We start from the raw sequence: 27,678 nt of genomic DNA, 5'->3' as shown, positions 1-27,678 counted from the left end.
TTAAAACGATACCTTCCGTTTGCATATTTACAACAATTTAGTTTTCATTACGATTTTTATTATTTTACATCTGAGGACTGATTAATTGGGGGACAGCCTTTTTTGGTCAGCCAACTAAACATTGCAAGCCCCCCGCTTTCTTGGGCCTTTCCTCAGAAATCTGCCTATATACAGATCAGTGATCAAATGACACGAGAGCCAGGGGAAGCCCGGGTTCTAAATCAACTGAAATTCTCGCAGACCCCTGTTGAATACAGAACACAGCAAAAGGAGAACAGGAAACTCGGGGTATATTGTTCTACACGTTTTCTCTCTCTATGAATTCTTAGTTACCATGCCGGACGGCGTCCATTGATATATTTCTTTGCCCACCAGCGGCCTCTAGCGTCTGGGAGGATGCCTTACAGCCCCAGGCGGGCGCAAAGGTCACGGTGACTCGAGTTCCGCCGCCGCCGCCATTTTGTAAGGACGTCGGAAGGAAGCGTCTCCGCCGCCCGCCCACCCCCCGCGCAAGCAGCGTTTGCGTCCGGTGCTACGTGCGCGCGCGAGGAGTTGGGGGCGGGGGAAGTTGATGCATGCGCAGACCGGGTGGGGGGGCGCTGGGAAGGGAGTTGGCGAGAGCGGCCTTGGCGGCGGAGGCGCTGCTGTGGTCGTGATGCACCGCGCCAGCAGCAGCCGTTCGAGCAAGCCGTCTTCCAGCCGGTCCAAAACCAGCAGATCCAGCTCCAGTTCGGCTCGAGACCGCAAATCGCACCGCTCGCGTTCGCGCTCTCGTTCGCGCTCTCGTTCTCCGCGGAGCCGCCGCCGGTACCGCTCGCGCTCCAACGGACGCTCTTCGCGCCGAAGTAGTCGGGTACGCTCTCCCCGTGGCGGCGGCGGAGGCTGAGGGGGTTGCGGGTTGGGAAACTGGCCCGGCCTGAGCGAATTTAGGCCGCCTCCGGCTCCCCAACGTCCTGGGGTAACGGCCGCCCGCTCGCCTCAGTGCCTTCTCCAAGGAACATCCCCCATCTCTCGCACCTAACTGCCACTTACCGGAATTGTTGTTCAGTCGTTCAGTCGTGTCCGACTCTTCGTGACCCCATGGACCAGAGCACGCCAGGCAGGCCTATCCTTCACTGCCTCTCGCAGTTCGGCCAAACTTACCGGAATAGCCTGCCGTTTTCCTGCCCCCAACTTAGTTATATAAAACATCATGGCCCACATTTATGGGCGTGGGCCCAGCAACCTTGAGCATCCCTAAGCAATCTTACCTGCGATCCCAGCCTTGGCTCTGGGGTGATGCGAAGGAGATCCAAAGACCTGTAGACTTGGCTTGTGGTGGGGAGGAGCTTTATTTTCACCAAAGGTTCGTGGATCATTGAATGAATTTGAAAAGTAGGATGGCTGCTAAGGCATGTTGTTTAGTCGTGTCCGACTCTTTTGTGACCCCATGGACCAGAGCACACCAGGCAGAGGCGGAGCAAGGTGGGGGCAGTACACCTCTGGTTCCAGCCTGGAGGGGGGGGTGACACTCTCCCCCCCACCCCATGACTCCCAAGCTGCCCCGTCTGTCTGCTGTTCGCGCGCGGCAGCCTTACGAGTTGTACATATTATATGTCTTCACTGCAGATTATAAACATTAGATGCATGTAGTGTTTTTCAAATCCACATCAATTGTAGTAAAATTTGCATACTGCATTAAAATTGGCTTATTTCTTAAATAGCATAATGAACCCCCTCCCCCATAGTAACTTGGCTATGAGGATTCTGATGTATTGTTATTTTAATTGTAGAGACGCTCTCCAGACAAGCGCTCTCGCTCTCCGGGCAAGCGTTCTCGCTCTCCGGGCAAACGCTCTCACTCTCCGGGCAAACGCTCTCGCTCTCCGGGCAAACGCTCTCGCTCTTCGGACAAACGCTCTCACTCTCCGGACAAACGCTCTCACTCTCCGGACAAACGCTCTCACTCTCCAAGTTTGAGTGATGTGAACAGGTAAGACTTCTCTGAAGGCCAGTCTCTCATAATTATCCTTCTTGGTTATCTTTCTTGGTTCTTGTCCCATGGGTAATGTAAAACCCCATGGGTAATGTAAAAAAATGTAATGTAAGATGTTGTGGGAAATGTATAGGACATGTTGGGAACATATAGGACAAACATATAGGACAAACATATTTAGCTCTCTTATAGACATATTTTTTAATACCTCCCTTGATACGGATTAAAAATGTTAGGAATTAAAGAGAGGTATTGAAAACGTGTCTCCATTTAATTTCATACAGCCTTTTCACAAATAAGAGCAGGATGGAGATGGATAAAAATTACATAGCTCAGTTTTGAAACCCTTTTGTTTGATTGAAATGATTAGTTTTTACATCTACTTCTTTGAATTTTTCTGCCAGTTTTGTCTTCAGTGGATTCTGAGGAAGCTGTGAGAGTAGATGTGGAACTGAAACAACTTCTTTTCTAAAAATGAACCCCAGTTGAAAAACAAAATGATGAAAACCCTTTTAGTAAATTTCTTGTCACCTCATGAAAATTTAGCTGCTATTTTAAACTCACATGTTCCTGCAGGTGCAGAAACAGTGTGAAGATCTGTATTATAATTTGCTTTCACTGCCAAACATCATGTTTTCCTAATCCATTTTTAGGGGTGAAAATTCTTCTGCAGATCCCCAACAGCAGGTTTCTGTTTAGAATAGGGTTATATATACAGACATATACATGAAAAAGTTTATATTTAGGAAAGATAATTGCATGAATGACAGAAGTTGTAAAACACTTTCACACTGAAGAATGAAACTTCCCTGTTGCTTTTACTTCTAGAGCCTCTTCTAGAAGTAGAAGCAACGGGAAGTTTCACTCTTCAGTGTGAAAGTGTGAAAGCTATATCAACACTAGAATAAGGAAGACCCAAATCGGACCCACAAGAAAATGTTGCCACATAGAGTGCTGCTGATCAGGCTTCTTTCAGTTATTCCATTCCATTCCTCTTCGCTCCCCCACCAGTGTCCTGTGTTTTTGCTCCCAACACTCACCCAATATTCCATGTTGACAGAGCTTACTCAGTTTTCCTTGGGTTGGTTATTTCCTTACGTCACTCCTTAGAGTTTTTGAAAATATTTTTTATGCATCTGCAAATCTTGGGAATTCCCTGAGCCAAAATATAGCCCCCTCTTAATGTTTGGATGGTCATTTTGGCTACAGAAGGATCCATTATTAGTTTGTTGTTAGTATGTAGAATATGGAAGTATAACAGCAGAGATCATTCAGTGTGTAATTTAAGGGCTAATTATGTCAGTAAGTCATCTACACAAGAGGGGGTAAGTTGCGACCAGGGAGATTGGCATGATCTTTACTGAGATAGTAGCTGCTTTGGTAAGCTGTTTAGCTGTGAGTGAATTTTCTTGTGGCTGTTTCACTGAATCTAAGACTGCTGTCAACAAGGCCTGTCAAAAGGCAAAACTTCTTTCATTCTGCTGGGCAGGGCTGTCTTACCCATAGGCGCTAGGGGTGCAGGGCACCTGGGCGCCAAGCCAAGAGTCCGGGGATCGAGAGTTGATTCCGGGGAAGAGCCCGCCCGTCGGTCGGAGCACTGCGACGGGCTCTTCCGGGAGCTGGAGACAGAGCGGGAGGGCAATCAGACGAGGAGGAGGAGGACAAGAGGCAGCAGCAACAGCAGTGAGCAGAAAAGGCATTGAGCGGCATCCACTCAGAGCGCAGCGGGACTACAAGTGAGCTGCCTCCTCGGCGCGCCTTCCCCGCCTCGGCTTCAGCAGCATCCCTTCACTCCTTCTCTGACACTGGAAGCAGCAGCAGCAGACAAACAGCCCTTCCTCATGTTGCCCTGGGTGGCGGAAGGGACAGGTGGGCCAAAGGGTCACCGCTGCTCGCCTTTCCCGTGCGTTTCTCCACTTCAGTCCGACTTTGGGACTTGAAGCATGCTGGCAGCAGCTCCCTGAGAGAGAGAAAGAGAGCGAGCAGCTTTGCCTCTTTTTGCCAACCAGGCACCCCATAACTCTAGAGAACCTTTCCTTTAAAAAGGTCAGCAACTTTGGGGTTCCGCCCACTAAAAAAAGGATGACAACTCTGGCCAACTTGGTGGGAGGGCGTTGGGCAGATCTTTGCAGACCTGCGCCACATATGCTTAAGACAGCCCTGTGCTGGAGTTTGGTTTGTTCAATAAACTTTGGCCAGTATTATTGCTGGGCACATTGCTTAGTGTCTCTGCTAACCGAGTACTGTTAAAGTGATTTTAAAGATAATACAGCTCTGTCATGGTGATAAGAAAAATACAAATTACAGTGGTACCCCGCAAGACGAATGCCTCGCACAACGAAAAACTCGCAAGACGAAAGGGTTTTGCGATTTTTTTAGTTGACTCGCAAGAGAATTTCTCTATGGCAGTGCTTCGCAAGACGAGGCATTCGTCTTGCGCGGTACCACTTTACTGTAAGAAGAACCCTCCCCACTCGCCCTCGCCGCTCGCTGCTCGCTCTCCCCCTCGGTGCAGGCCCGCGGAGACTTCCTTCCAAGGAAAAGAAGCCGCTCTGCGCCGCCGCCTCGCTCGGGGTCTCTCCCACCGCCAGGAAAGCTCTGCATGCTGCTGAAGCAGCTGCCGCTGCTGGTGGCCAGGGCCACAGCCCCGCTGCTTCTTCGCCTTGCCTCGGCACGCATCTCCTTGGCGTGCTTGCCTGCCCAGCAGCAGCACCTCAGCCCAGACGTGCCGCGGACGGGAGAGGCGAGGCGAAGAGGGGGCGGCGGGCGAGGGCGCTCCGGACCGGCGCAGGGAACCATGAACAGCGCCAAAGGCGAGCAGGAGCACAGCCCTGCCAAGCTGAACCTGTAGGAGGAAGAGGTGCTGTACCTGCTGGAGGGGAGGCGGGCGGGCTCGGGCTTCCGCTGGGCCCAAAGAAGCCGCTCCGCGCCGCCGCCTCTTTCCTGCCCCTCACGCGCCTCGCTCGGGGTCTCTTGGCACCGCCAGGAAAGCCTCGGCGCGCACCTCCTCTCCCCGCTCACCCTCACCGCTCGCTCTCCCCGCTGGCTCGGTGCAGGCGGCAGGAGGCTCTGGCTGGGCCCAGCCAGGCCCAATCCCCCCCTGCTGCTGCCGGCAACAAGCCCCGACTTTCCCCCCCATAGGAACGCATTAATTAAATTTCAGTGCATTCCTATGGGAAACCGTGCTTTGCAAGACGAAATTTCCGCAAAACGAAAAGACTTGCGGAACGAATTAAGGGCTTATAATATCTTGAGCTGGTATAGCCCTGTGCCTTGATGGACAATTTTTTTCAGTTGAATCCAGTTTGCCATTATCTATCTTATTCTCCTGCAGTGTTAGAAAATTAGATATATAAGCTAGGCTCCCAAATGGTTCCTTAAACCAAGGTTGCTGTTGTCAAAATGGAGTGCCTAGTTGCCATTTTGGGGCAAGACAGTCTTAGTTTTCAATTGATGGACTGTCCATGATTGATTCTGAGTTAAGCATCTGACTACCTTGAGCTAGGTTAAAAGCTTTGAGAACTGAAAGAAGAAAAGTCACTTGATTCAGGGATAGTCCACATACATATATATTGACCTAAACTGACCTCTTTTTCTTATTGGGGACTGTTCCTGCTTAGGCTGCACAGAAAAAGCAATTTGGTTCCAAAAATTCATTCTGATTGTGCAGATAAAATGTAACTGATAAAATTTTACAGGATGTGGTATTAGTGTGTGAAAACAGCCCAGATCCAATGATCCCCAGATGTCAGGTGCTATCCTGGTGCCCAGGCTTGGTTGCAAGTGGTCAAAAGCCAGGTGCAAAATGCGCCTGGTACATGGCTAATTTTGAACACTGCTTTGAACTGATAAGGAAGTTGTCTTCCATATTTTGATATTTTGCTTCATACTGTTTTTGACATGTTAGGTACATGAAGATCTCTTCAAAATTATTGTTGGGAAAGCGTTCAGCAGGCTGAGTGTGCTGAAAACATGTATTTAGGTTCAATGCTTTCAGCAATCCTCATTTAAAAACATGCGTGAAAGTTATTTTCAGTAGAAATTCTGAGGGGTTTTTTTGTTTTGCTAAAGTAACTTGCAGAAAACAGTATGTGAAGGAAATTATTTGAGGAGTGGAGGGTGAGAAACTTTGGAATTTGGAATTACAATGTTGTTGCTGATGAAAGGGGAAATTCTACTACTGTAAAAAATACCAAAATGTTCTGTTGCTTACTTTCCCCCTAGATAGCCAGCAAGATATTTGTGTTCTTGTTTTTTTATGAGACCATCTAAAAAAGCTAAACACAACCCTAAATGTATGTTGTTCAAATCCACAATAAAATAATTGTATGCAGGCCTTCTGTGTAAGATAAATAGACAAACTGGAACCTGAGTGCTCTCAGGTTTGGGCTATTTCCTTCTGTTCTTCTTGCATGTCTCCTATGCTCATAAATAACAAGACTTCTGAGATGAATTATTTCGCTCACTGCAGCATAGTTTGGACTGTTGAGGGGTGAAGTTATTGCTGAGTATATAAAATCTTCAGAACCAGCCATCTTGGGTTCAATTCAAGAAATATTGAGTTGTCATACGTAGGGCACTTTATGCCAGCTGGAGTTCAGGGGGGTTTATTTCAAGTTGCTGATTTTGTTCTGTACCTCTCTTACTAGGGATGACTTGGCTGATGGTCCAATATTTAGAAGTGGCCTTCCACGCCCTCAAAGCATTGAGCGATATTCCTTGAGCAAGGAAACTCCTTCTAGTCCTTTCAAAACAGGACAAAATGAGGATTATCGCTTTAGAGATGATTTCCTCCATCAATCAAACTATAGCACCAGCTATAACCATCTACAATATCTCCCAAGCGAAACGGATAGGTATAATATGCTACTTGGGAAGCCATCAGAGGATACAGGGCAAGACCTAGAACTTCCTCTGCATGACACAGACGACAGACTGCTTGAGATAGGCATAGAGCCTGAGGGTTTCTTGCCTGGGACGTGGAACTTCTGCAAGCAAGATCCTAGTAGGAGCCCAACCCTGCCATTCCACGATGTGGATTTACGTATACTTGAATATGCTGGGAGAACAAGCAAAGAGGAGGAGCTGAGCAGAAATGTCAGTCAAGACCCTGAACTTAAATATCTGTATAGACCTAATGAAATACCAGCAATGCCCAAAAAATCTATCCTGAAGAAACACAGCAGTAATCCTTCTGTACAGGTTTGGCATGTATTTCTCTCTCTGGTTAAACTGTCCTTTACACTTTTTACTGCTCTTTTATTGAATCTTAATATTTATTATTTAAGTTACTCTGTTAATTCTGGAACAAATACCCTCAGAATAATATCCAGGCTCCCCTCACAGTTGTGGAGTTTGTTTGGTATAACTCATAGGATAATCAGCATATTGGATCCCATTTTTCTTGGAATGAGGACATTTTACTAGTTTTGGTATTTAGAGCATCCCACTTCACGAGCAATTCTACGTTTCAAAAGTTTTCATTCAGCTTATTCATATAGCTTTAAAATTCACACATAATCAAAATTCTTACTTTAAAAAAACAACAACAACCCTAAGCTTTCCAGAAACAGATTTCCAGGCAGTATACATAGGAATTTAAATACAGGTGATTTCCCGTTAGTGTGGAGGTTGCATTCCAGGTCATTGTGCATGCCAGCAATTGTGCATAAGCCCGTTTTGCCCCCTTCCAAAGTGGTGCATGTCTTGGTGGTCACATGTCAGGTGGACAGGTGCAAGGTGATCACCACCTGTACTACAATCTAAAACATAACCGAGAATACAATAAAGTTGAGAATAGCAGAACTATTCAGCTAGATAATATAATAATTTGCAGTGCCTGGGTGACAAAAATATTTTTACCTGGTTTGAGCACCAGATTCGCCATCCTTGGCAGTGCATTCTGTAGCTGTGATGCTACCACACAGAAGAGCCTCCAAATTGTATATGTGTAATGTTTTTCTCCTATAGATAGAACCTAAGGCAAGGTGCCAGAAGTGTTTTAACACCTTGACATCTGAAGGCAGCCCTGTATAGGGAAGCTTTTTTAAGGTTTAATGTTTTACTATGTTTCTATATATATGATGGACGATGCCCAGAGTGGCTGAGGTACAAATAATAAATTATTGTTGTTGTTGTTATTATTATTAATCTGGACATGATGGGTTTTTTACCTCTACAGTAGAAAAATCAGAATAGTCAAGACCACCAAATTAAGGTGGTTTTTGGAATGGTACATCTGGGATTTGTTTTGAACTATTTAATGGACACAGGTGGCACTGTGGTCTAAACCACTGAGCCTAGGGCTTGCCAATCAGAAGGCCGGCGGTTTAAATCCCCGCGACAGGGTGAGCTCCTGTTGTTCGGTCCCAGCTCCTGCCCACCTAGCAGTTCAAAAGCACGTCAAAGTGCAAGTAGATAAATAGGTATCGCTCCGGCGGGAAGGTAAACGATGTTTCCGTGCACTGCTCTGGTTCGCCAGAAGTGGCTTAGTCATGCTGGCCACATGACCCAGAAGCTGTCTGCGGACAAACACCGGATCCCTCAGCCTATAGAGCGAGATGAGCACCACAGCCCCAGAGTCCACGACTGGATCTAATGGTCAGGGGTACCTTTACCTTTACCTATTAAATGGTACCTGCACTGGGTTGAATGTAAACAAAATAAGGGTACTATTATTCCCATCTGTGTGTAGGCTGGATTTGAAGAATTGGCATTTTATGCAGTACATTTACCATGTTGTGCATTTTTTTAACCCTCTTGAACCTAATACAAGAATCTTAATACTAGAATTACCTAGTTGGATTAGACTGCAAACAGTCTCTCAAATTGGTATGGAATGCTCTGAACAGGTGCCATTTCATACTATCATGACTGGATTGTTTTTCTGTTATGTAGCTGTGGAGAGAGAGCACCTTGGCAGGTGGTTTCAATACTAAATACTGTAAATAAATAATGCTTTTCAAAATGTGCCAACTATGATGTGGCAAGAACCTTTTTGGCATCCCGCTCTCTCTATCTCAGGGTTTCAACATAAGGAAAAAATCAGATCATTTCTGATAATAGTAACAATATGCCTGTGGGAATTTTCTTTTTGTAGCTGCCATAACCAGAGCTGCACATAGTGCTTGCTTGTGAATGTTTTGTTGCAAAACCACTTTGGGTTTGGTGGAAAATGTTGATCTCAAATCTCCAAAGGTATTGAATTACATATGTTTGTCCCTGTCCACAGCCACTGTGTTGCTCCTCAGTTACTGATTTGACATGGGTTTTCTTCTCCCCTATTACTGCTGTGTAATCTCAGCAAATCAGGCATCACAGAATGATTGTCATGGTAATGCATAGCCCATCAGCTTTGGCTAAATGACAGTGTTATTGAGGGCAAACAAAGCCCTCTCATTGCCCTCACTCTCAATGAGGGTTGGCTTGAGTAGGGGCAGGAATTGCACAGCTCTTACCAAGGTTATCAAGGTGACAAACCTTACCTCGTTGTAATGGCAGTTTAATGGCTCATTAGAGCAGTGTTGCAAGCAGGGTTGGCCTTTAGTGGGGGATAATCCGTCACTTTCTCTTCCAGTGCCCTATTAAAGATGATCAAGCAGGAGTGTTGATTGTGGGCAGTGAAAGTGACAACATGACAAAAGTGTATAAAATTATGCACAGCATGGAGAAAGTAGCTAGAGAAAAGTTTTCTCTGTCTCATAATAATAGAACTTGTGGACATCCAAGGAAGCTGAATGTTGGAAGATTCAAGACAGACAAAAGAAAGTTTAACTGTGGAATTCCTGCCCACAAGAGGCAGTAAGAGCTGCTAATGGGTGACTTTAAAAGAGGATTGGCAAATTCACAGAGGTTATGGCTATCAGTGGCTACTAACTGTAATGGATATGCTCTGCCTTCACTGTTGTGAACTGTTGTGTTGGACGTGGTATGCTTCTGAATACCAGTTGCTGGAAACTGCAGGCGGGCAGAGGGCTGTTGCGCTCAGCTCTTCCTTGTGGGCTTCCCTTGGGCTTCTATTTGGCCACTATGAGAACAGGATTCTGGGCTAGGTGGCCCACTGGCTGGATCCAGCAGACTGTTCTCACGTTCTTAAAGTATGGCCCAGCCTTAATCAAAATGGCCGTCTTATGCAGAAATAATAGCGTGGTATTTTGGAACTATTTTGTTTCTTTCAATCCCACTTTTTGTCTTACAGTTTTCAGTTAGTGTTTTCAACTACTGACTATAAACCCTTTATATTAAAGTTATGTCTGTCTTAATAGATTGTCTGTCTTAATAGATTGGGAAAGTGATTAGCCTCCTTGCAAATGTAGTAACAAATGGCAATTTCTTTCTTTTTAGCCTGAAGTCTTTTCTAGCAGTTCTGCCTCTCTCAAAGAGTCCCCTCTTCTTTCAGATCATCCTTCTTTTCCCCAGACAACCAACAGCATTGCTTCTTTTTCAACTGAGGTGGTGAAATTCCTCAAACTGTTCAATAAAAATGTACCTGTGGAACCTGCAAATACGACTTCTGAAGGTGATGTGCATAATTGGAAGCTGCATTCTGGCCAAAAACAAAACATTTCCTATTATAAACAAAATTTGGGGAGCTTTTTGAATCGGAGAGAGTGTCATGAGTCCACTTCAGAGCCTGAAGACCAGCACAGTGACTTTTTGCTTCCTCATGAAAGAGCCAGCCAGGATGGGAATGGCTTTTCACGCATTCTGGGTATGAAAACAGATTCTACCAGCGCTCAAGAGAAGAGAAGGAACAGCTTCCTTGATGATGTTGAGGATGAAGAGAAGTTTCTTTATGGTGATAATGGGGGTGACTCAGTTTTTATTCAAAGGATAACATTGAGTGGTGATAAAGAACACGGAAGGAAGAAAATAAACTCTCCTCCTGCTAGTCCACCTGTAAAATCAGACACTTTAGAAGAATCCAGACCAGAGCATGAGAAAATTTATGACTTGCTTAAAACTATTGGTCTTGACATTGGGGTGGCTGAAATTGGTAAGCTTGCTGCCCGCACTCAGGAACGACTCCATGGGAAGAAAGCCTCTCGTTCCCCTGATCGTCATTCATCGGCTTCTCGTAAACCTAGGGAAAAATCTAGGGAGTCTAAGGAAAGGCACTGCAGTCAAAATGAGACTCATTCTCCAGAGTCAAGGTCGACCCACTCTCCCTCTCCTCCTGCTTCTTTCCCACCATCTAAAGAGATGTCTCCTGCTTCACATTCTAAGCACACTAAAAGCAAAACTGCAGGGCAAGATTATCATTTCCCACAACAGCAAGTTGTTCCCATGGCAGCTCCAATTCCGTCTGCCCCACCTTGTTTTCCTTATATGTTTCCTCCTCCCATAAATCCCCAGTATAGCATTCCATCCTTTTTACCATTTGGTGCAACTCATCTGCCACCAAACTATCCACCTCCCACAATGCCTCCTCCTGGCTATAATCCATATGGACAGTGTTTCACTTATGCAGCAGCTGGCTGGGCCATGTCTGCTCCTCCTGCTCCTCCCCAGCAGGCTGGTCCTGAAATTTCAAATGAACCTGAGCATGGTAATCCAACAGTGCCACCAAATCCTTCATTTTCCAACCTCAAAGTTATTCCGACAGTTTCCACAACACGAAGGACTTACGGTATCAAAAGAAGTCAATCTATGTATGTTCAAACCCCTTCCTCTGCTCCTAGTTCCAAAATGCCTCCTCAGCCTACCCACAAAGGCGCTAAGGAAAAAATATTTGATGATAGAAATCGAGCTGCTCAGAAACAAAAGGTGAGAATGTTTATCTTACAATCAAATGTATCTCTCCCCCCCTTCTACCACATTTCCTTTTCCACATAGCAGCAGTGTAGTTGCTGCTATTGAGAAGTGTATAGTATCCTTATAGACTTCTGAATGCCTTATAGTTTAAAAATATATAATACTTTTTCTACTGCACATATTTTCCTGGCACATAATGAAATGTGAAACCAAGTGCAGAATTGATTCCTTATTTAAGATTACATTCTTGGATTTAAGGTCTGTCATTTTACAGAAGTTCAAAGCACATACAGTACAATTTTATTTTAACTTTTTCCTGCACTTTTTTGACATTGGATTATAGTTTTTTTTGAACAGGATGTACCTCTAATGTCTTGAGCTATCTAACGGCTGTTTTATGGTACTGTGGCAAGACACACCTTGTTAATTGTTGTTGTTGTTTATTACCTGCCCTTCACCCTAAGGTCTTAAACAGTCTCTCTTTAAGGATACAATCTACATGCAGGTCCTGCTATTGGAACACTTGGTAACTGAAATCTCAGCAAAACACGAATAATTATACCCAGACCTCACTACAGAAACAGCAGATTCAGATACCCAAGCAGATGGAGTTTGCCTACTTCATGTTTTGCTGGTCAGCAGCAGCCATTTTGGGCAGAAACCAGGAAAGGAGGGGGAGAGATCAAATTACGAAATAGAAGTGTCCCCATAGGAAATAATGGAAATCATAAGCTCATTATGTGAACATACAATTTCCTAGGAACGCATTTTGTTCAGAAAGCAGGACCTGCATGCATTTAAGCTATTAAGTTTGAGTAAGTTTTAGTATGGGATGCGGGTGGCGCTGTGGGTTAAACCACAGAGCCTAGGGCTTGCTGATCAGAAGGTCAGCGGTTCAAATCCCCGTGACGGGGTGAGCTCCCGCTGCTCAGTTCCAGCTCCTGCCCACCTAGCAGTTCGAAAGCACGTCAAAGTGCAAGTAGATAAATAGGTACTGCTCCGGCAGGAAGGTAAACGGCGTTTCCATGTGCTGCTCTAGTTTGCCAGAAGCAGCTTTGTCATGCTGGCCACATGACCCGGAAGCTGTACGCCGGCTTCCTTGGCCAGTAATGCGAGATGAGCGCCGCAACCCCAGAGTCGGACACGACTGGACCTAATGGTCGGGTCCCTTTACCTTTTTAAGTTTTAGTATGTTTCATGTTTAGTGGCATTTAGTATGTTAGGAAGTAGGTACAATGAATCACAGGCTGAGTTCGCAAGCATGAGATGAAAATATTATTTTCCTTTCAGTGATTGTAGTTTTAGTTTGGTTGTAATCCATGAAAGAGGGATTTTTAATACCTTCCTTCCCTTCACAACCTTTGCAGGTATTGGAGGAAAGTGGAAAATTGAAGGCTGAACAAGAAGCACGACAGAAGAAACTGCATTATCTGACAGTTGAGTTAAACAGACTTACAAAACAGGAAGGTACTGCACTCATTTTATGCTTCCTTTTCCCCTACAATCCTTTTTACTGATGATGCTGGACATTGCAGAATTTGTTTTTATCTCAGGGTATTACTGGTATCCTAAACAGGGAATTAATTAGGGTGCAACCCAAATCATTGCAAGTAACTAACTGTCAGTTCTGCATACAGTAATGCAAACATGGCTTCTGGATTTTGGGTATACCAAAATGGTACCTTATAATTGATTACCCAAAATAATTTTGCATGTATTTTTTATTTTCTTATGCTTCCCACTCCACCACTTTGACTGGCTTAGGGGAGATGTCGAGGAAGATGCGTAAGGCAGAGGATCCCTTGCTGGTGGAAGTGAGCCTACTACGAGAGAAGATAGCAAATGAAGTTGCTCAGCTGCAGATGCATTCTGATGCGGCAGAGAAAAAACAATCTGAACTTGACAAGGTAGCTCAGATCCTGGGGATTAACATTTTTGAGAAAGCTCGGAAGCAGTCTTCTGAAAATAAAGACTCGTCAGAAAATGGAAAAAAATGAGGAGATAACTTGCAACTCAATCCAGGTAAAATAACAGGTGCACTCACCGGATGAGTTCAGATAATAATTACTTAATTAGCCTGGATATAAACGAGCCTTTTGCCCACTCATGTATCCCCTTCGCTTCTTTCTTTGTACAAGCTAATAAACCAGGAAGTCTTCAATTAACTTCCTATTTTATGAGTCCTATGTTGTGAAATACTGTTATATGTCTAAAGGAAAGTAAAATAGTTGTTAAGAAGTTTTGTCTCTTGGGTCTTTGGTTTAAATTAAATGCCGATACAATATAACAACACCAAATTCACAGAAATAGAAAGTAAGATACAGTGGTGCCCCGCTAGACGAATGCCTCGCAAGACAAAAAACTCGCTAGATGAAGGCATTCGTCTAGCGGAAGGCTGCCCCGCAAGACGAATTTGTCTATGGGGCTGCCTCGCAAGACGAAAACATTGTTACGAGGAATTTGCATCATAGAAGGCAAAAGCAATAAAATGTTACTGTTGCAGCCATTCCAAGTATTCAAACAATTGTTAATTACAAATGGCGCTGTGGTCTAAACCACTGGGCCTCTTGGGCCTGCTGATCGGAAGGTCAGTGGTTTGAATCCGCCCGGCGGGGTGAGCTCCCGTTGCTCTGTCCCAGCTTCTGCCAACCTAGCATTTCGAAAGCACACCAGTGCAAGTAGATAAATAGGTACCACTGCAGCGGTAAGTTAAATGGTGGTTCCATGTGCTCTGGCTTCCATCATGGTGTTCTGTTGCTCCACAAGTAGTTTAATCATGCTGGCCACATGATCCAGAAAGCTGTCTGTGAACAAATGCCGGCTCCCTCGGCTTGAAGTGAGATGAGCGCCACAACCCCATAGTCACCTTTGAGTGGACTTAACCATCCAGGAGTCCTTTACCTTACCATTCTCAGTAAGGTGTTTTGGGCTGCGGTCTTATTGTGCTGTCATTATTCTAGAAGCTTTTTGTGGCTGAATATCAGGGTAAAATGCTTAAAATATAAACAAGCATAATTATACCAATAAAAATATTGGATTTTGCGATCAGCAAATTGTATTATATCAAAATGTTTGGTACAGAAAGCCTTTTATAATCTGATTTCAGCTGTTAATGATTTTGCCATTGTGCATTCTAGGGCTCTAATTGTATAATTAGAAGTACATGTATAGATTACTCAAATTGCTACATTATATAATCAGAAAGATACAATTGCAAAATAATATATTTTAACATTTGCTTAGCCAACAACAGAAATTTTCTAAAACAAATTATTGTGCACAGTGAATTTTGCAATCCTAAAAAATATGTATAGATTTGTGTTTTTGAAAATATACATTTTATATAGGATTTTGTGTACGAACAATCTGGTTTTTCCACTGATCTGTAACAACCTGGTCACAGAAAAATCCATATCTTGACAGTGAGTTACTCTTATAGGCATCTGTTTTCCACTTTGTCTAGCATAATTATGACTTTACCTCATGGTTTCCTGTGCTTACAATGTGTACCTATTTGAAACTTGCCAATTAGATACTATCAATGTCTACCTAGGAAACTGGCTTCTTCTGGCAACAGGTGTACTGCTGCCAGGCTCAGCCTGCCTAGAGGAGTAGCTCAGAAGACAAGAGAGCAGGCAACTGGAACAGCTGAGGAGCAAGCTTTTAAAAATCCATTTAGCTTTTGCTTCTACTTACCTGCCAGGCCTATAGAAGCAGTGGTATAAAAATATAATATAAAAATGTTTGGAGATTATCTATAGCTGAGAAAATAACCTATACTGAAAGGAAAGTAAAAAAACATGCCTTTTATGCCATCTGATGGCCATGTATTTCATATACACGCAAGTCCTGCTTTCCCAGTGCAATGCCATCCTCTAAACAAGAAAATCATTTGTTAGGTCAGAATTCACATGACAAAGCTGACGATTTTCATTACTTCCTATGGGAACATTTTTAATTTGTGATTTGTCCAATCTTGATCCCTCCCTGGTTTATGCCTGAAGCTGCCACAGCCAATCGGCAAAACCAAACAAAAGAAAAGCTGATTTGTTCAGTCTCTCTTGCTCCCTGATTTGTCTAATCTCTATCCGTCCCTCCATGGTTTCTGCTCAAAATGGCTGCTAGCAACAAGCAGAGCATGAACAAGCAAGGAACTGGGCAAACTCCAGCTGTTCAGATATCTGAATCAGCAGTTTGGGTATAACTCAGATTTTTTATAACAAGTGTTCCAGTAGTGGAACCTGCGTGTACTAGTGAAAGGAGTCTACAAAATAAGTTATTTGCTTCATCATTACAAATCTAGATGTTGTGACCATGTATACTTCTTGATAGTTGGAGAAGATGACCTCATTGTGGACGGATGCTCGCCTGCAACCCTGAAAGATTAACATCGGAGAATCCTGCAGAAAAATGAAGAGGGACAAATAGTATAGGGACATGAATACTTATCAGATATCTGGACAGATTGCGGGGAGGGGTGTTATGATTATGTTTATTTGTCTAGTTACATTTTGTTATACATATATGAAAACCAATAAAAAGTACTTATAGAAAAAGCAGTGGAGAAAGAGGCATTTGATAGAGTAGAATGGAGATTTTTATTTTATGAATTGAAAGTATTTGGTATAATTCTTAACTTGGATTTGCTGAAAGATGGGGAAGTGTGACCCTGTTGATTATATTGATGTGCTTCCAGAGGCAAGGCTTTTTGTGAACAAGGACATTGTTATTCATTTTGAGACTGTGGAACTAAAAGTTACCATCCATACCATGTCAAACTTGTGTGTTCATTTTATTTGATCACACTATTTCTACTCTATGCCAGTGAGTGGATCGTGTTTGGAACAACATTTCACCCTTTGCACCACATCCATCATCATTCCTATAATTTCCCTTTTCCACTCATGTTTCCTGACCATGAATGCATGTATTTCATGGACCTGCATGTACTTAAAAAAAATAAAATTGGAATGCTGGTATTTCAGAACTTTGACATTCTGATTGGCCACATTCAGTTCTCCCTTTCTGACTGTACTTCATTTCTAATTGCAATGTAATTTGTATTGTGTGATTGAAAAACAGCCTATGTCTTCTGTACAATGACACATGCACACAATGTAGCTGGCAAATACCTCCTTTTATTAAAAGCTGGAACATTTATTATGACCATTCATTATAAAGTGCTAACAGAATTGCTGGAAACCTTAAATTGCAATTTTGCAAAAAAATAAATAAAGCTGCAGGAATTTCTCCATATACATTGTGCGAAGGTCTTCAGTAAAGAGATCTCTGCAACATTATAAAACTAATAACATGCCTGGCAGTAATGAAAAGAGACAAAATTGCATGGATGGTGTGATCAGGTGAGAGCAGAAGAAAAGAGCTGTGATTAAAGGATAGCTTTCTGGAATTGTCATTTACCCAAATCAAAACCATAGCCAAATAATCGTAAAGGGTAAAAGAGCAAAGAGACATTCATACATAGTTTTTTTGTGGATGAAAGGAAGAAATATTGTGGGATGTTTGCAAAAGGATGACAAGATGGTGTGGATGCCCTGAAAAAAACCACAGGAAACAGGAAAACATTGCAAAATGTCTGTCTCAAAACACTGTTGATGTTTCAGGGGCTTTCAACCATGGCAGCCTTCTGGTTAGACCCTCTTGAGTTGGAGCTGACTCCAGATGGTGGTGTTAGGGATGATTGCTTGACCCCTTACCAAATATGCTTTGGGGTCCTGCAGCATTCTCTCATTTCTCCCTTGCCATTATACATTTAGATAAAAGTGCTGGAAAGGGGTTTTGTAATTACAGAGTGAAACAAGTTAATAATTAGTGTGTAAATGGAAACTGCAGAATTTAAAGTACCATAGTCATGAATGATTCTGGCAAGTATATGTAGAATAGATAGAAGACCGAAACATATGGTATGCCTGGTAATTGAGATGTAACCCATGGATGTGAAACTTGTAGCCTTCCAGGTGATGTTAGCCTTGCCATCAGCCCCAGCCAGCATGGGCAATGATAAGAGATTATGGCAGTTGTAGTTCATCATCTGGAGGGCTAAATGTTCAGTTTGGGGGTAGCAGTTGTGCATGGGTTCCTAGGTGTTTGAAGGTATAGGAGACAGAATGGATTGCAGTAAGGAGAAATGTGATTGAAAGAAGACAGCTACTAGCAATTCAAAAAAGGAGTTCAGATTCTAATGTTGAGAGTCCATACTCAAATAAGTAAAAGGTCAATGTCCATATTCTCAAACAACCAAAAGAAGGGCTTCTCTTTTCCAGCAATCTAGAATGAAGGCACTTCTAAAGGTGATACTTTTGAACTCCAAGATTGCTCTTCTCTCCATTATTGCTGCGGATGCCCAGGACCTCAAATGGATCTTCCTATCTGCCTTATCGTGGCAGCACAGCTTACCTTTGGTAGACACTAGGTAACTTCAAACTGACCTGTTTGAAGTGTGGTTTATGCAAGCTTGGGACTTAATTTTAATAGAAAAGGTGACAACAATTTCAAGACCTGAGGAACAATGCTAAATCAAATATACGACATAGTTTTGGTTTTTTTGTAAGCTTTGACAACAGAACATGTCTACAGACCGCCTACAGCTCATGAAGATTTATGGAAGGACACTTTTATTTGACTTGGGAAATATTTACATGATACTGAATTACTTTGAAATGAGACTGTGCTCTGGTGAGGGTGGGGGTCTTTATATCCTTTCTTACATTGCTCAAATGGAGAAAAAAACTAAGTCATTTTTTTAAAAACCATAACTTTCTACATCTTTACCCTGCCCCCAGCATTGACCATGATGATCAGTCTCACTGGAGTTGATTTTCAGTCTCTATCTTTACTGACTGCAAGGTGTATGTGCATGCATCCAGTCAGCAATCACTGTGTGCTGCTAGGTTCCACTTTGATCTCCAGCTCACAGTTTTTTCAAGCAATTCCTTCTCTTGGAGAATGAGCTTTTAGCAATTTCCATTGAAAATAGCCTGAGAGGACATTCTTCCCTCACCAGGAGTTTCCTTGTGATTGGCAACATTAGCCAATCAGAAGTCATCAGGACACAGCCATTTGCATGGAAGAGAGGTGTTTCTAACTGATGGCCCCAACCAATCCTGTATTTGCTGTGAAACTCCAGGTTTCTCCAGTTCTTGTGTGCTGCCCACTAACTGGGTCCTGACTCAGTCACACCTCCTTGGGCTAGGGTTCAGTTTGTGGTTGAGTGAGAGCAAAGCAAGAGCAAAGCTGGATTGCTCAGCTACCTCCAGAGAAGCAGGCAGCCACAGGTATCGCAGCAAGGGGGAAATCCCTCTTGCTTTTACAGTCCTCTTTTGAGTTCTCAATCAGGCTGGATGTTACACAAAAAGCGAGGTGATGCCAATGAAAAAACAACAGTATGTTGCCACTTTCTGATGTGTCATGGATATTTAGTTAAAGTGTTACTTGCCTTTAAGAGGTCTCAAAGGAGGGGACATTGGTTTCTTGATCCTCTCCTTGATATGAATATGTTGGCAGGCACATAATTTGCTGAGCTATTCCTCATTTTTGTAATGGATGTGTATATTTTGATTCGGTGTGCTCAATAAACATCATTTCTGTCTTGGAAAAGACCTGTGTGAGTCACTGGGTAAATCTGCCAAGATGCATTGATAACATAATTTAATCCTAATACATGAAACTCTTGGAATATGTGTTTAGTAAAAGCATGGTTCTACTCAGGAGGTGCATCAAATATGGTATGAGATTTCACATTAACATGCTGCTGAATCCATTCCTTGCCAGATGAGTGCGCTTTGGAAGGAGATATGCACAGAGGTGTTTGACTTTTAGTTAATCAATTGAGGTAGAGGCAAGATGCAAAAGATAATGGAAGGATGTTGCAAAATTACTGTAGACTTTGAGTCTGATAACACTTTCTGAATCTTTATGAGGCTGGAATGGAGTACCAATCCAGTAGCAATTCAGCTCCAAAATCTTGGGTGGTGTTTCTGCACTTGGCCAATGGTTGGTTGTCCACCCATGGCGTTAACTTGTTCTGGAAGGCGCTGAGTTGTTCAATTCACATTTGGGGGGAATAATTTTTGCTGTGAACATAGGGTCTACAGGAGAGCCATGGAACAGAATGGAAGCAAACTGGTCAAGCCAAGTCTGGCTCAGTTCTGAAGCAGGCTGAACTGTCTTTCTGGAGGGCAGAGATCCCTGCAGGCACTGTGAGATCCAGGAAGACTGAAAAAGTTATAGTCCTATGGCAGAAGAATGGACCCCTTTGAGGAGGACATTCAACCATGTAGTTCTCCTGCTAGCAGGAGACAGTGCAAGGTTCCTGCTGGTGCATTAAGTTCCCCTTCCCTCCCTTTGCCCCCCAAATTGACGGAGGTGGGGGAGTTAGGGGAACTCCCAGAACAGCACACAGGAAGGGAGGGCAGCTCTTTTTGTCAGGCAAGCAGAAATGCTTGTGATGTGTTCTGCCAAAGATGGGCAATGAAGACCACTAAAGTCACTCTTTAACAAGCTTTATTTACAGGCTGAGTTAAATAAGGAACAAAGCAAGAGGAAATGGATATGTTACAGCTCCATCTATGGTTGGAGAATCACTTTCCCTTTTGGGGCAAACAATGGGTTGAATCCTTACAGGTCTGCACTGAGATTCCCATAACTGGGCTTGCACGTTGTATAATATCTGGGAGTGCTGATGACACTTGGTCACCTGTGCTTGATGTCATCTTCCCATGACCCTGTCTGCAAGGTCAGAACAGTCAGAACAAATGGTGGACTATAAAGGGATGTGACGATGAAGATCTTCACCTGCTACTCTATTCAGCACTGGGTCAATGTGTGAGGATCCAGCTTGCCAGACCTCCAAAGGACACATGGTCCCATATCTCCCACCATTGGTCAGATAGCCTTTCTGTAATAAGTGCTGATTCTAGCAAGCAGTGATTAACTCTTACTGATCTCTACTCTACAAAGCTGTGCTAGTCTTAACTTCTTGCAAGTGCTAGGTCCAGGCCTGTGCACCTCTGAAGACATCCAAAGGGAAAGTTTGCAGAGCATCACACGTAACTCTGTAATACAATGGTCTTCGGCGTATGTCCCAATACAAGCTGATGGAATGCTTGTGGGGTTGGCAACCTAAGGCCCATGGGCCACAAGCAGCCCACAGGGGTCGTTTAACAAGTCCATGAGCTGCCCCTGAACTGAGCCGCCCACTTGGTCCCCATGCGCTGCACTAAAGCAGCGCAGCACAGGGACTTGCTTCTGCGGCGCTGGAAATCGTGTCTATGCAGACACCGGAAATGGTGTCTGCACAGATGCTGATGCCGGAAATCACGCCTGTGCAGACGCAGATGCCCGAAATCGCGGGCACTGAGGGATCTCCGCTGGAGTAACCAGCCCAGGCGAGATAAACCTTGCTGACCCCTGCCCTAAGCCAGTGGAAAGCTTTCTGTAAGTTTCTACCCCTGATCTGTCATTCATCAATACAAAACTGTATTTTAACAATTTATATGCCACTTAATCTGCAGTCACCTCTAAGTAGTATACAGAGGACGTAGTACGAAGTGTTGGACCCCAGCCACATGCAGCACAATTTTAGTTGGGAAATAGGATGGAAAGAAATGAAGAGAGAAATAGCCATTCATAAAGCAAAGAATATCATGGAGTGAAGGAATCGCAGACCTCTGTGCTCATTTCCCACTGATGTTTGCTTCTTGTGCTTAGCTCTTAAACTTGGTAGCAGTGTTTCTTCTTGGTCCGGGAGCTTTTTGGATTTCAGCTTCCTGCCCTTTTTATTTGTAATTGTATAAATATATTTTTAAGAGAAATGGGGAATGCAATCAAACAAGATGTAATAAACCATAATAAAACAAAACCCTACTTTCTGTGTGTAGTTTTTTGAGGGAGGGGGAACACCTGGTCATCCAGATCAATCCCAGGTTCATTCATTGAAGCAAATAGATCCTCATATGGACTCCATATATCTGAAAGCTTTGCATATTTATTGTGCTTACAGAAGGTCACCTCAAGTTGCTAGCCAAGTCATGTATTTTGTCCTTTGTATGATAGTGGGTCAGGTGGACCTTTTAAAGTCATGAGTTAATTCTCCATAGGTTGGTAGAAAAGGACCCCCTCCCTGCAGATGCAGAGTACTCGTAACTAACTGATCTCTGCTGCTGTGCAGACTGGCATGCAGTGCAGGTCTATATCAGAAGTTGTAATTACAGAATATTGTGGTGGTGGTGGAGAATCATGAAGGGATGTTGGGGAGAGTTGGAAAGACTTGCGAAGAAGCAACAGAAGACTGAAGTTGCAGGACTTTGGCAACTTTGGAATTTCGACTTGCTGAGAACTTTAAGCAAAGACTGGAGGGCGTGAAGGCTGAAAACCCTCTCAAGGCTCGGAGAGAGAAGCCTTCTTGAAGCAACTGTATTGAGTGCCTGCATAGTACGTTTTGTGTTTACCAAGTAAAACAACATCCAGTACTTTGTCTGCTGCAGGAACTTTTATCGCTTTGCTGAACTTCTGACTATGCAGTAAGCCAACTGATTATTGGGCACAAACTTCCAAAAGCCCTCTCCTTCCATTATTGTGTTAGATAGAGCCCTTAGCCAGTTATACTATCCCTCTGACAAGTTCTGAAGGACAGGGATATAGTTTGATAGGACATTGACATATTTCGATTTCAAATGAGTCACCAAGATCATGTTTGTGTTACTGATTACCTTTGTCAATAAACTGGCTTTGGAGCAGGGCCAAATAATATGACATAATATTGTATGTAGAGCTTTCCAACACCAGCACATGCCAGTGCTGGTTGTTGTGTTTTGAGGTTTGATGTATGGCTACTTTTGGCTTAGGATATTGTTCAGAACCCATAAGTTTACTCATAGGGCAGGGGTTTCTGAGGAGTGTGTCAGGGTCAAACAAAGTTAGCAGGTGTTTGAGTTGTAGATACAGCCATTTTGCAGCTGGTGGAAGAGAGCATGCCTCTTCATCTGGGAAAGTGGAGAAATACATAATGTGCACCAATCACAATTCAATTTCAATTGTTAATGGCAAACAGGAACCCCATAAAAGGGGGGGGGGGTATCCAGCCTCTGTTTGATTGTTTTCCTCACTGTGGCTTCTATGCTGACCTAACTTTAAAAAAACAAAACAGAAAGCCTCATCACCTCATTCACTTGTTGGAACAAGGAGTTTCTGTCAAATGACATCTTTGCTTCCATACTGAAAAAAGTACCAGAGCTCTGAAATGCTTATGTACCAAGTTTAGGTTGGCCAAGGATAAAATACAACAAGACATCATCCTAGGGAAATGGTCTCCCTTTGTTTCATACATGAACACTAACAGAGTGTTCTGCAGAGGGTTTTTTTTCTCTTTAGAGAGAGATTTCCACACCTGATGACAACAGGAACAGAGACTGCAGTAGAATTTGGTATGGTTGACTTTATGTACTGCTGCATGAAGGAAAGGAGATGTGGACTCAAGTTTTGAATATTGTTTATTGAGTTTACTTCCTTTGAAGAAGCTCATTCAAAATTCTTATTTTTATTTAAAAACAACAGGGGTGTGCTTCCCTGTATCCCGGCCCCACTAATCCCTGCTGTGCTTCTATCCACATATCTATTCAATGGAGTTGCCTTTCTCACTGTCCCAAAGCAAGAATTACACAGGCATTCCCGGTTGATTGATGCGCAAAAGCCCCACCCCAAATTCTGCCTCTTCCCCACAGCTCCCTTTTGCCCCATGCTTGGCTCCACCCACTTAAATGCTTCTCACCTGCCTCCTATTGCTTTCTGCAAGAACTCTTGCATTATTATGAGAGGCGCTTGTCTACATTATGCAAGAGAAACTCCTCCGCCCCCAGCATCGTCAAGAATTGAGACTGTGACTGTTAGTGCAAAGCTAATGCCCTATGGCGCTGCCCACCCCTTTCCCTATTTTTGCTACTTGTGATATGGTTGTTTTCTTGTTCTGACCCTCCTGTATTCTTTTTGTAGGTGTGGCACAGGCTGGGAAGAGGAATACTGCAAACAATGTGTGAGGATGCCAGACTGTAGCCATGGGACTTGCTGCCAACCCTGGCAATTCAGTTGCCAAAGTGGCTGGCCAAGCAAGTTCTGTGACCAAGGTAGGCCACACCACTTGGGACAGGGTGGGGATGTCTTTAATAAAGTCAGGACAGGGAAAGGACAGAGTGTTAAATGCTCAGCTGCCTTATACTGCCCACATGGCCTTGTAGCAAGCTCTCCAGGGTCTCACACAGTGTTCTTGATGTTGAGTGATCCAACAGCAACCCTTGGCATTACTGGACAGAGAATGTTCTGTCACCTGTTCTCAATTTGTAAGCTGGACTGTCAGCCGTGTGTGGAGTGCATCTTTCATTAAGCTGCAGCTATCAGGAAAGGGGCCCACATTGCAGAGGGGAACTTTCCCAATCATGAGGTACCAATTGTCCAGTGTTTGTGTCTCTGCAGGGAGGTCACTGCTGCCCACTGTGCAGAAGATGCTGAAACAGGGAGTCTGGCTTCTGACTGAGAACGGCAGGGGAATCAAGCTCCGCCACCTTCCCAGCATGCATCACCAGCACTCGGTCCGAGTCCAGGATAGTGTTCAACCTGAAATAAACACAGCAGCAGGGTAAGCCCTTATTTTGGAAAGAGCAGAGAACTGAAAAGTGCTGCTCTCTCTTTTATTACAGTACCTCAAAGTGGGCAAAAGAGTACTTCCTTTCAGCTACTGTAGTAAATCTATAGGCACCTAACAACTGTTAGGTGGCCATCCAGACTCTTCCTATAAGGGATGCTGTAGAAGTGATATTCTCTGCCTTGACTTTCTGACCGTTGAGGTCCCTTGCAACTGTGGTTCTGTGCATCTCAGGTGTCAATGAGTTTATTTATTTATTTTTGGATGCAGAAGCTTCTTCAAGCATGTGTGTAACAAAGCAATTTTGAAACAGCTTTGCTAGCTTGTTTGCTGTGTGTAAGAACTAGACCTAAGCCTCGGGTTTCTTATTTGTTACTCACTGATAATATAAGGGCTGCAAGATACAGGCTGCAACCCTGTGCAATCTCTTACTAAGATGAAAAGCAGAGCTGCTCTTCTGGGTATTTTGCAACATTTGTATGGAAGAGGTCAGGTTGTATACACACCACCACTGTTTGCTGTCTTACAAGTGATTGCTGTAAGTCACTCTGGGAGCCCTTTCGGCTAAAAAACAGGAAAACGCTCCAGGTAAATAATACATTGATAGCCATGTTAAGTGATAATTGACTACTATGAAGTCTGTTGCTGCATGAAATGGGATTCAAACTACCTAACAGTGGGACATAATTTGACTAAAATTAAGGAAAGCTAGGGGCAGGACTTGTGGATTTCATTAAGGCTCTCTTTCCTCCCATAATCCAAGCACTGATGCTAATTAATACTTCCTGAAGCACTTCAGATTTGTAAATCAAAAGGCATGAGGTTGTGACATCCCTGTATCTGCCAGGCACTGTGGGTAGCTATCACTTGTTCAGAGTGCTGGGTGTGCAAGCAAAAGTGTATTAGGTAAATAGAGTTGAGGCATGGTGATTCTGTGATCCCTGAGAGTTGCTGCTTGGAAGCTGGAGAACAGAGGCTAAAGGAGAAACAAAAAGGCACCTGTGAGCTATAGTCAGTACAGTTTTGTCTGCAAATCGCTGGCGGATGGTCTGTTGGAGTAATCTGTCTGTCTTCTGATCCACACTTGCTGTGGCTTCATCAATGCACAGGACCTGTCAATGAGACAAAAGGAAAACACTTAGAAAAGTGTCACTGATGAACACAACTCTTGGTCCTGCTTATTCATACAACACATTTAATTTAATCAGGCACTGTGGAATCTAACTGTTGTAAGAACTTGAGAGCCATGCTAGGAAGCCCACAAACGGGGCATGAAGGCAAGAGGCCTTTCCACTGTTGCTTGGCCCCCAGCAACTGAAAAAGGACACTGTCCACTGTTGCCCCTAGACTCTACAATGCTGTATCTTTTTACACAAGATTTCCCTGATCCATAAGGCTGAATGCTGTACTGTCAGTATGTTTGTATAGCATTTTTAGCTCTGCGTCATTATATTGCTCTGGTTTTGTACCTTTGTACTCCTCCTAGAAGTATGACAGTGCTTCTTTAGATTCTAAAAATATTAAGCAATTTAGAAATGCTTTTAAATAAAGAAATAAAACACTGCCTCTGAACCTGGAGGTGCCATTTAGTTGATAAATTGTTAGCCACTAACTGTCCTGTCGTACATTGATTTGTCTAAATTGAATAAAACTGATTTTTCATCACAGTGTGAGCACCCTCTCACTGCTTCAATAAACATTTGGGGAATGAGTTTTGTAGCCAGCTATCCTGGGGGCCACCACCACATATTGTGGTAGCAAATTCCATAAATTAATTCTGTACAGTGTGGAGAAATATGGTATTTTGTCTATCTATCTATCTATCATCTATCTATCTATCTATCTATCTATCTATCTATCTATCTATCTATCTATCTCAATATGTGACTGAATTCTAGAGTTTTAAGAAAAAGCCTAACCTTTCTCTCTATCCACTTCCCCAAACCATACAGTGGTACCTTGGTTCTCAAACTTAATACTTTCCAGGAGTCTGTTTTACTCCCGAAACCATTTGAAAACCAAGGCATGGCTTCCAATTGGCTGCAGGAGCTTCCTGCACTCAAATGGAAGCTGCGTCAGAAAACGTTTGCAAACCTGAACACTTACTTCCGAGTTTGTGGCGTTCGGGAGCTGATTTGTTCGACAACTAAACTGTTCGGGAACCAAGGTACCATTGTACATACTTTTATGGCCCTTCATAGTGTTCCCCCTTAGTCACAATCACTTTTTTTTCTCCACTCAAAAGACCCGAACAATGTCACCTTTCCCCACAGGGAGAATGCTACATTTATATCCAGTTTCTCCCTTTTTGTGATTGAGCTAATACATCCTCCTCACACCTTCCAAGTCTTGCAGTATGATCGTTCCCCACAGTTGTCCCAAACAAACAAAAAATATCTGGCATCTTTGTGGAACCCACTTTGAGAAGACATCACTCACCTTGGCCTGGGTCAAGAGAGCCCTTGCTAAACAAACCAGCTGCCTCTGTCCTACGGAGAGACTCTTTCCTCTCTCCCCCAGCTCACAATCCAACCCACCTGCAAGGAGCAAGAGAGTGGAGGAGTTAATGTAAGTTTGAAAACTTTGCCTCTACTTAACACTAGTTCAGATGAACAAGAAAGGAAAGACCTGAATGTAGGCAAGAAGGACTGAGATTGGAACAAGAAACAAAGATCACAAACCCTCTAAGCTAAGCCTTGCACTGCTATGAAGTCTTCCTTCAAAGTACCACCCCCAGCCTTGGGTGCCCAGACTTAGTTGCCTTATAACCCCTTTCGCACCTGGCCATTGGGCATGCTGGCTCAAATGTTGGAAGTTGTAGTCTAACGACATCTGGTGACCCAAAGATGAGGGAAACTGCTTTTAAGGGTTTTACTGAGGCCCTATTTATTTATTTTTAAATCACAACAGCTTCCACTGGTTCCCAGCAACCTTCACCCCATAGGTGTTTAGTGAACTTTCCTTCCGCTTTCTACTCTGACCCAGTATTCATTTCTGTTCTCCAAACAATGCACTCACCCATCTCTGTAATCACTGCCTGCAGATGGCATTGCTCCAGGACTTGCAGCAAGTCGGCATCTGTGTGTTGCCCCCGAGGGTCCAAGTTCTCACGGATTGTCCCACTGAACAAAAAGGGATCCTGGGGGATTATGGCCAACTTAGACCTAAGAGGAAGGACAGAGGAATGCTTGCTGGACTGCACAGCTTAGAGGCGAACAGGACTAATTTGAACCCGACATTCTGAGGCAGCTGCTCCCCATCACATTGACTTTTCAAGCTGCTGCAACAGCGACAC

General features: G+C 43.7%; 2 protein-coding genes across 4 annotated transcripts in view; one reads left to right on the top strand and one right to left on the bottom strand.

The window, feature by feature from the left end:
• Positions 1-655: 655 nt before the first annotated feature.
• Positions 656-23,844, top strand: LOC117044635 (zinc finger protein 318-like). Its single transcript, XM_033145444.1, has 9 exons — positions 656-853; positions 1,773-1,855; positions 1,946-1,972; positions 6,625-7,177; positions 10,319-11,740; positions 13,096-13,195; positions 13,493-13,750; positions 23,124-23,172; positions 23,738-23,844. The coding sequence occupies exons 1-7, from the start codon at positions 656-658 to the stop codon at positions 13,723-13,725; spliced, it is 2,616 nt and encodes an 871-aa protein (XP_033001335.1). The 3' UTR covers positions 13,726-13,750; positions 23,124-23,172; positions 23,738-23,844.
• ABCC10 (ATP binding cassette subfamily C member 10) overlaps positions 23,628-27,678 on the bottom strand; it is a 24,907-nt gene continuing 20,856 nt past the window's right edge. For all 3 annotated transcript variants that reach the window (XM_033144510.1, XM_033144511.1, XM_033144509.1), the window contains exons 19-22: positions 27,402-27,547; positions 26,823-26,920; positions 25,383-25,495; positions 23,628-24,355 (exon numbers count right to left, since the gene is read on the bottom strand). In XM_033144510.1, coding sequence (XP_033000401.1) covers positions 24,220-24,355; positions 25,383-25,495; positions 26,823-26,920; positions 27,402-27,547 — 493 coding nt within the window. In that variant the 3' untranslated portion in view covers positions 23,628-24,219. The remainder of the gene's footprint in view (positions 24,356-25,382; positions 25,496-26,822; positions 26,921-27,401; positions 27,548-27,678) is intronic.

Source organism: Lacerta agilis, chromosome 3, assembly GCF_009819535.1.
Source record: "Lacerta agilis isolate rLacAgi1 chromosome 3, rLacAgi1.pri, whole genome shotgun sequence".
Classification (NCBI taxonomy): domain Eukaryota; kingdom Metazoa; phylum Chordata; class Lepidosauria; order Squamata; family Lacertidae; genus Lacerta; species Lacerta agilis.
The sequence above is the reverse complement of the archived record's forward strand: the minus strand, read 5'-3'. Positions and strand labels throughout refer to the sequence as shown.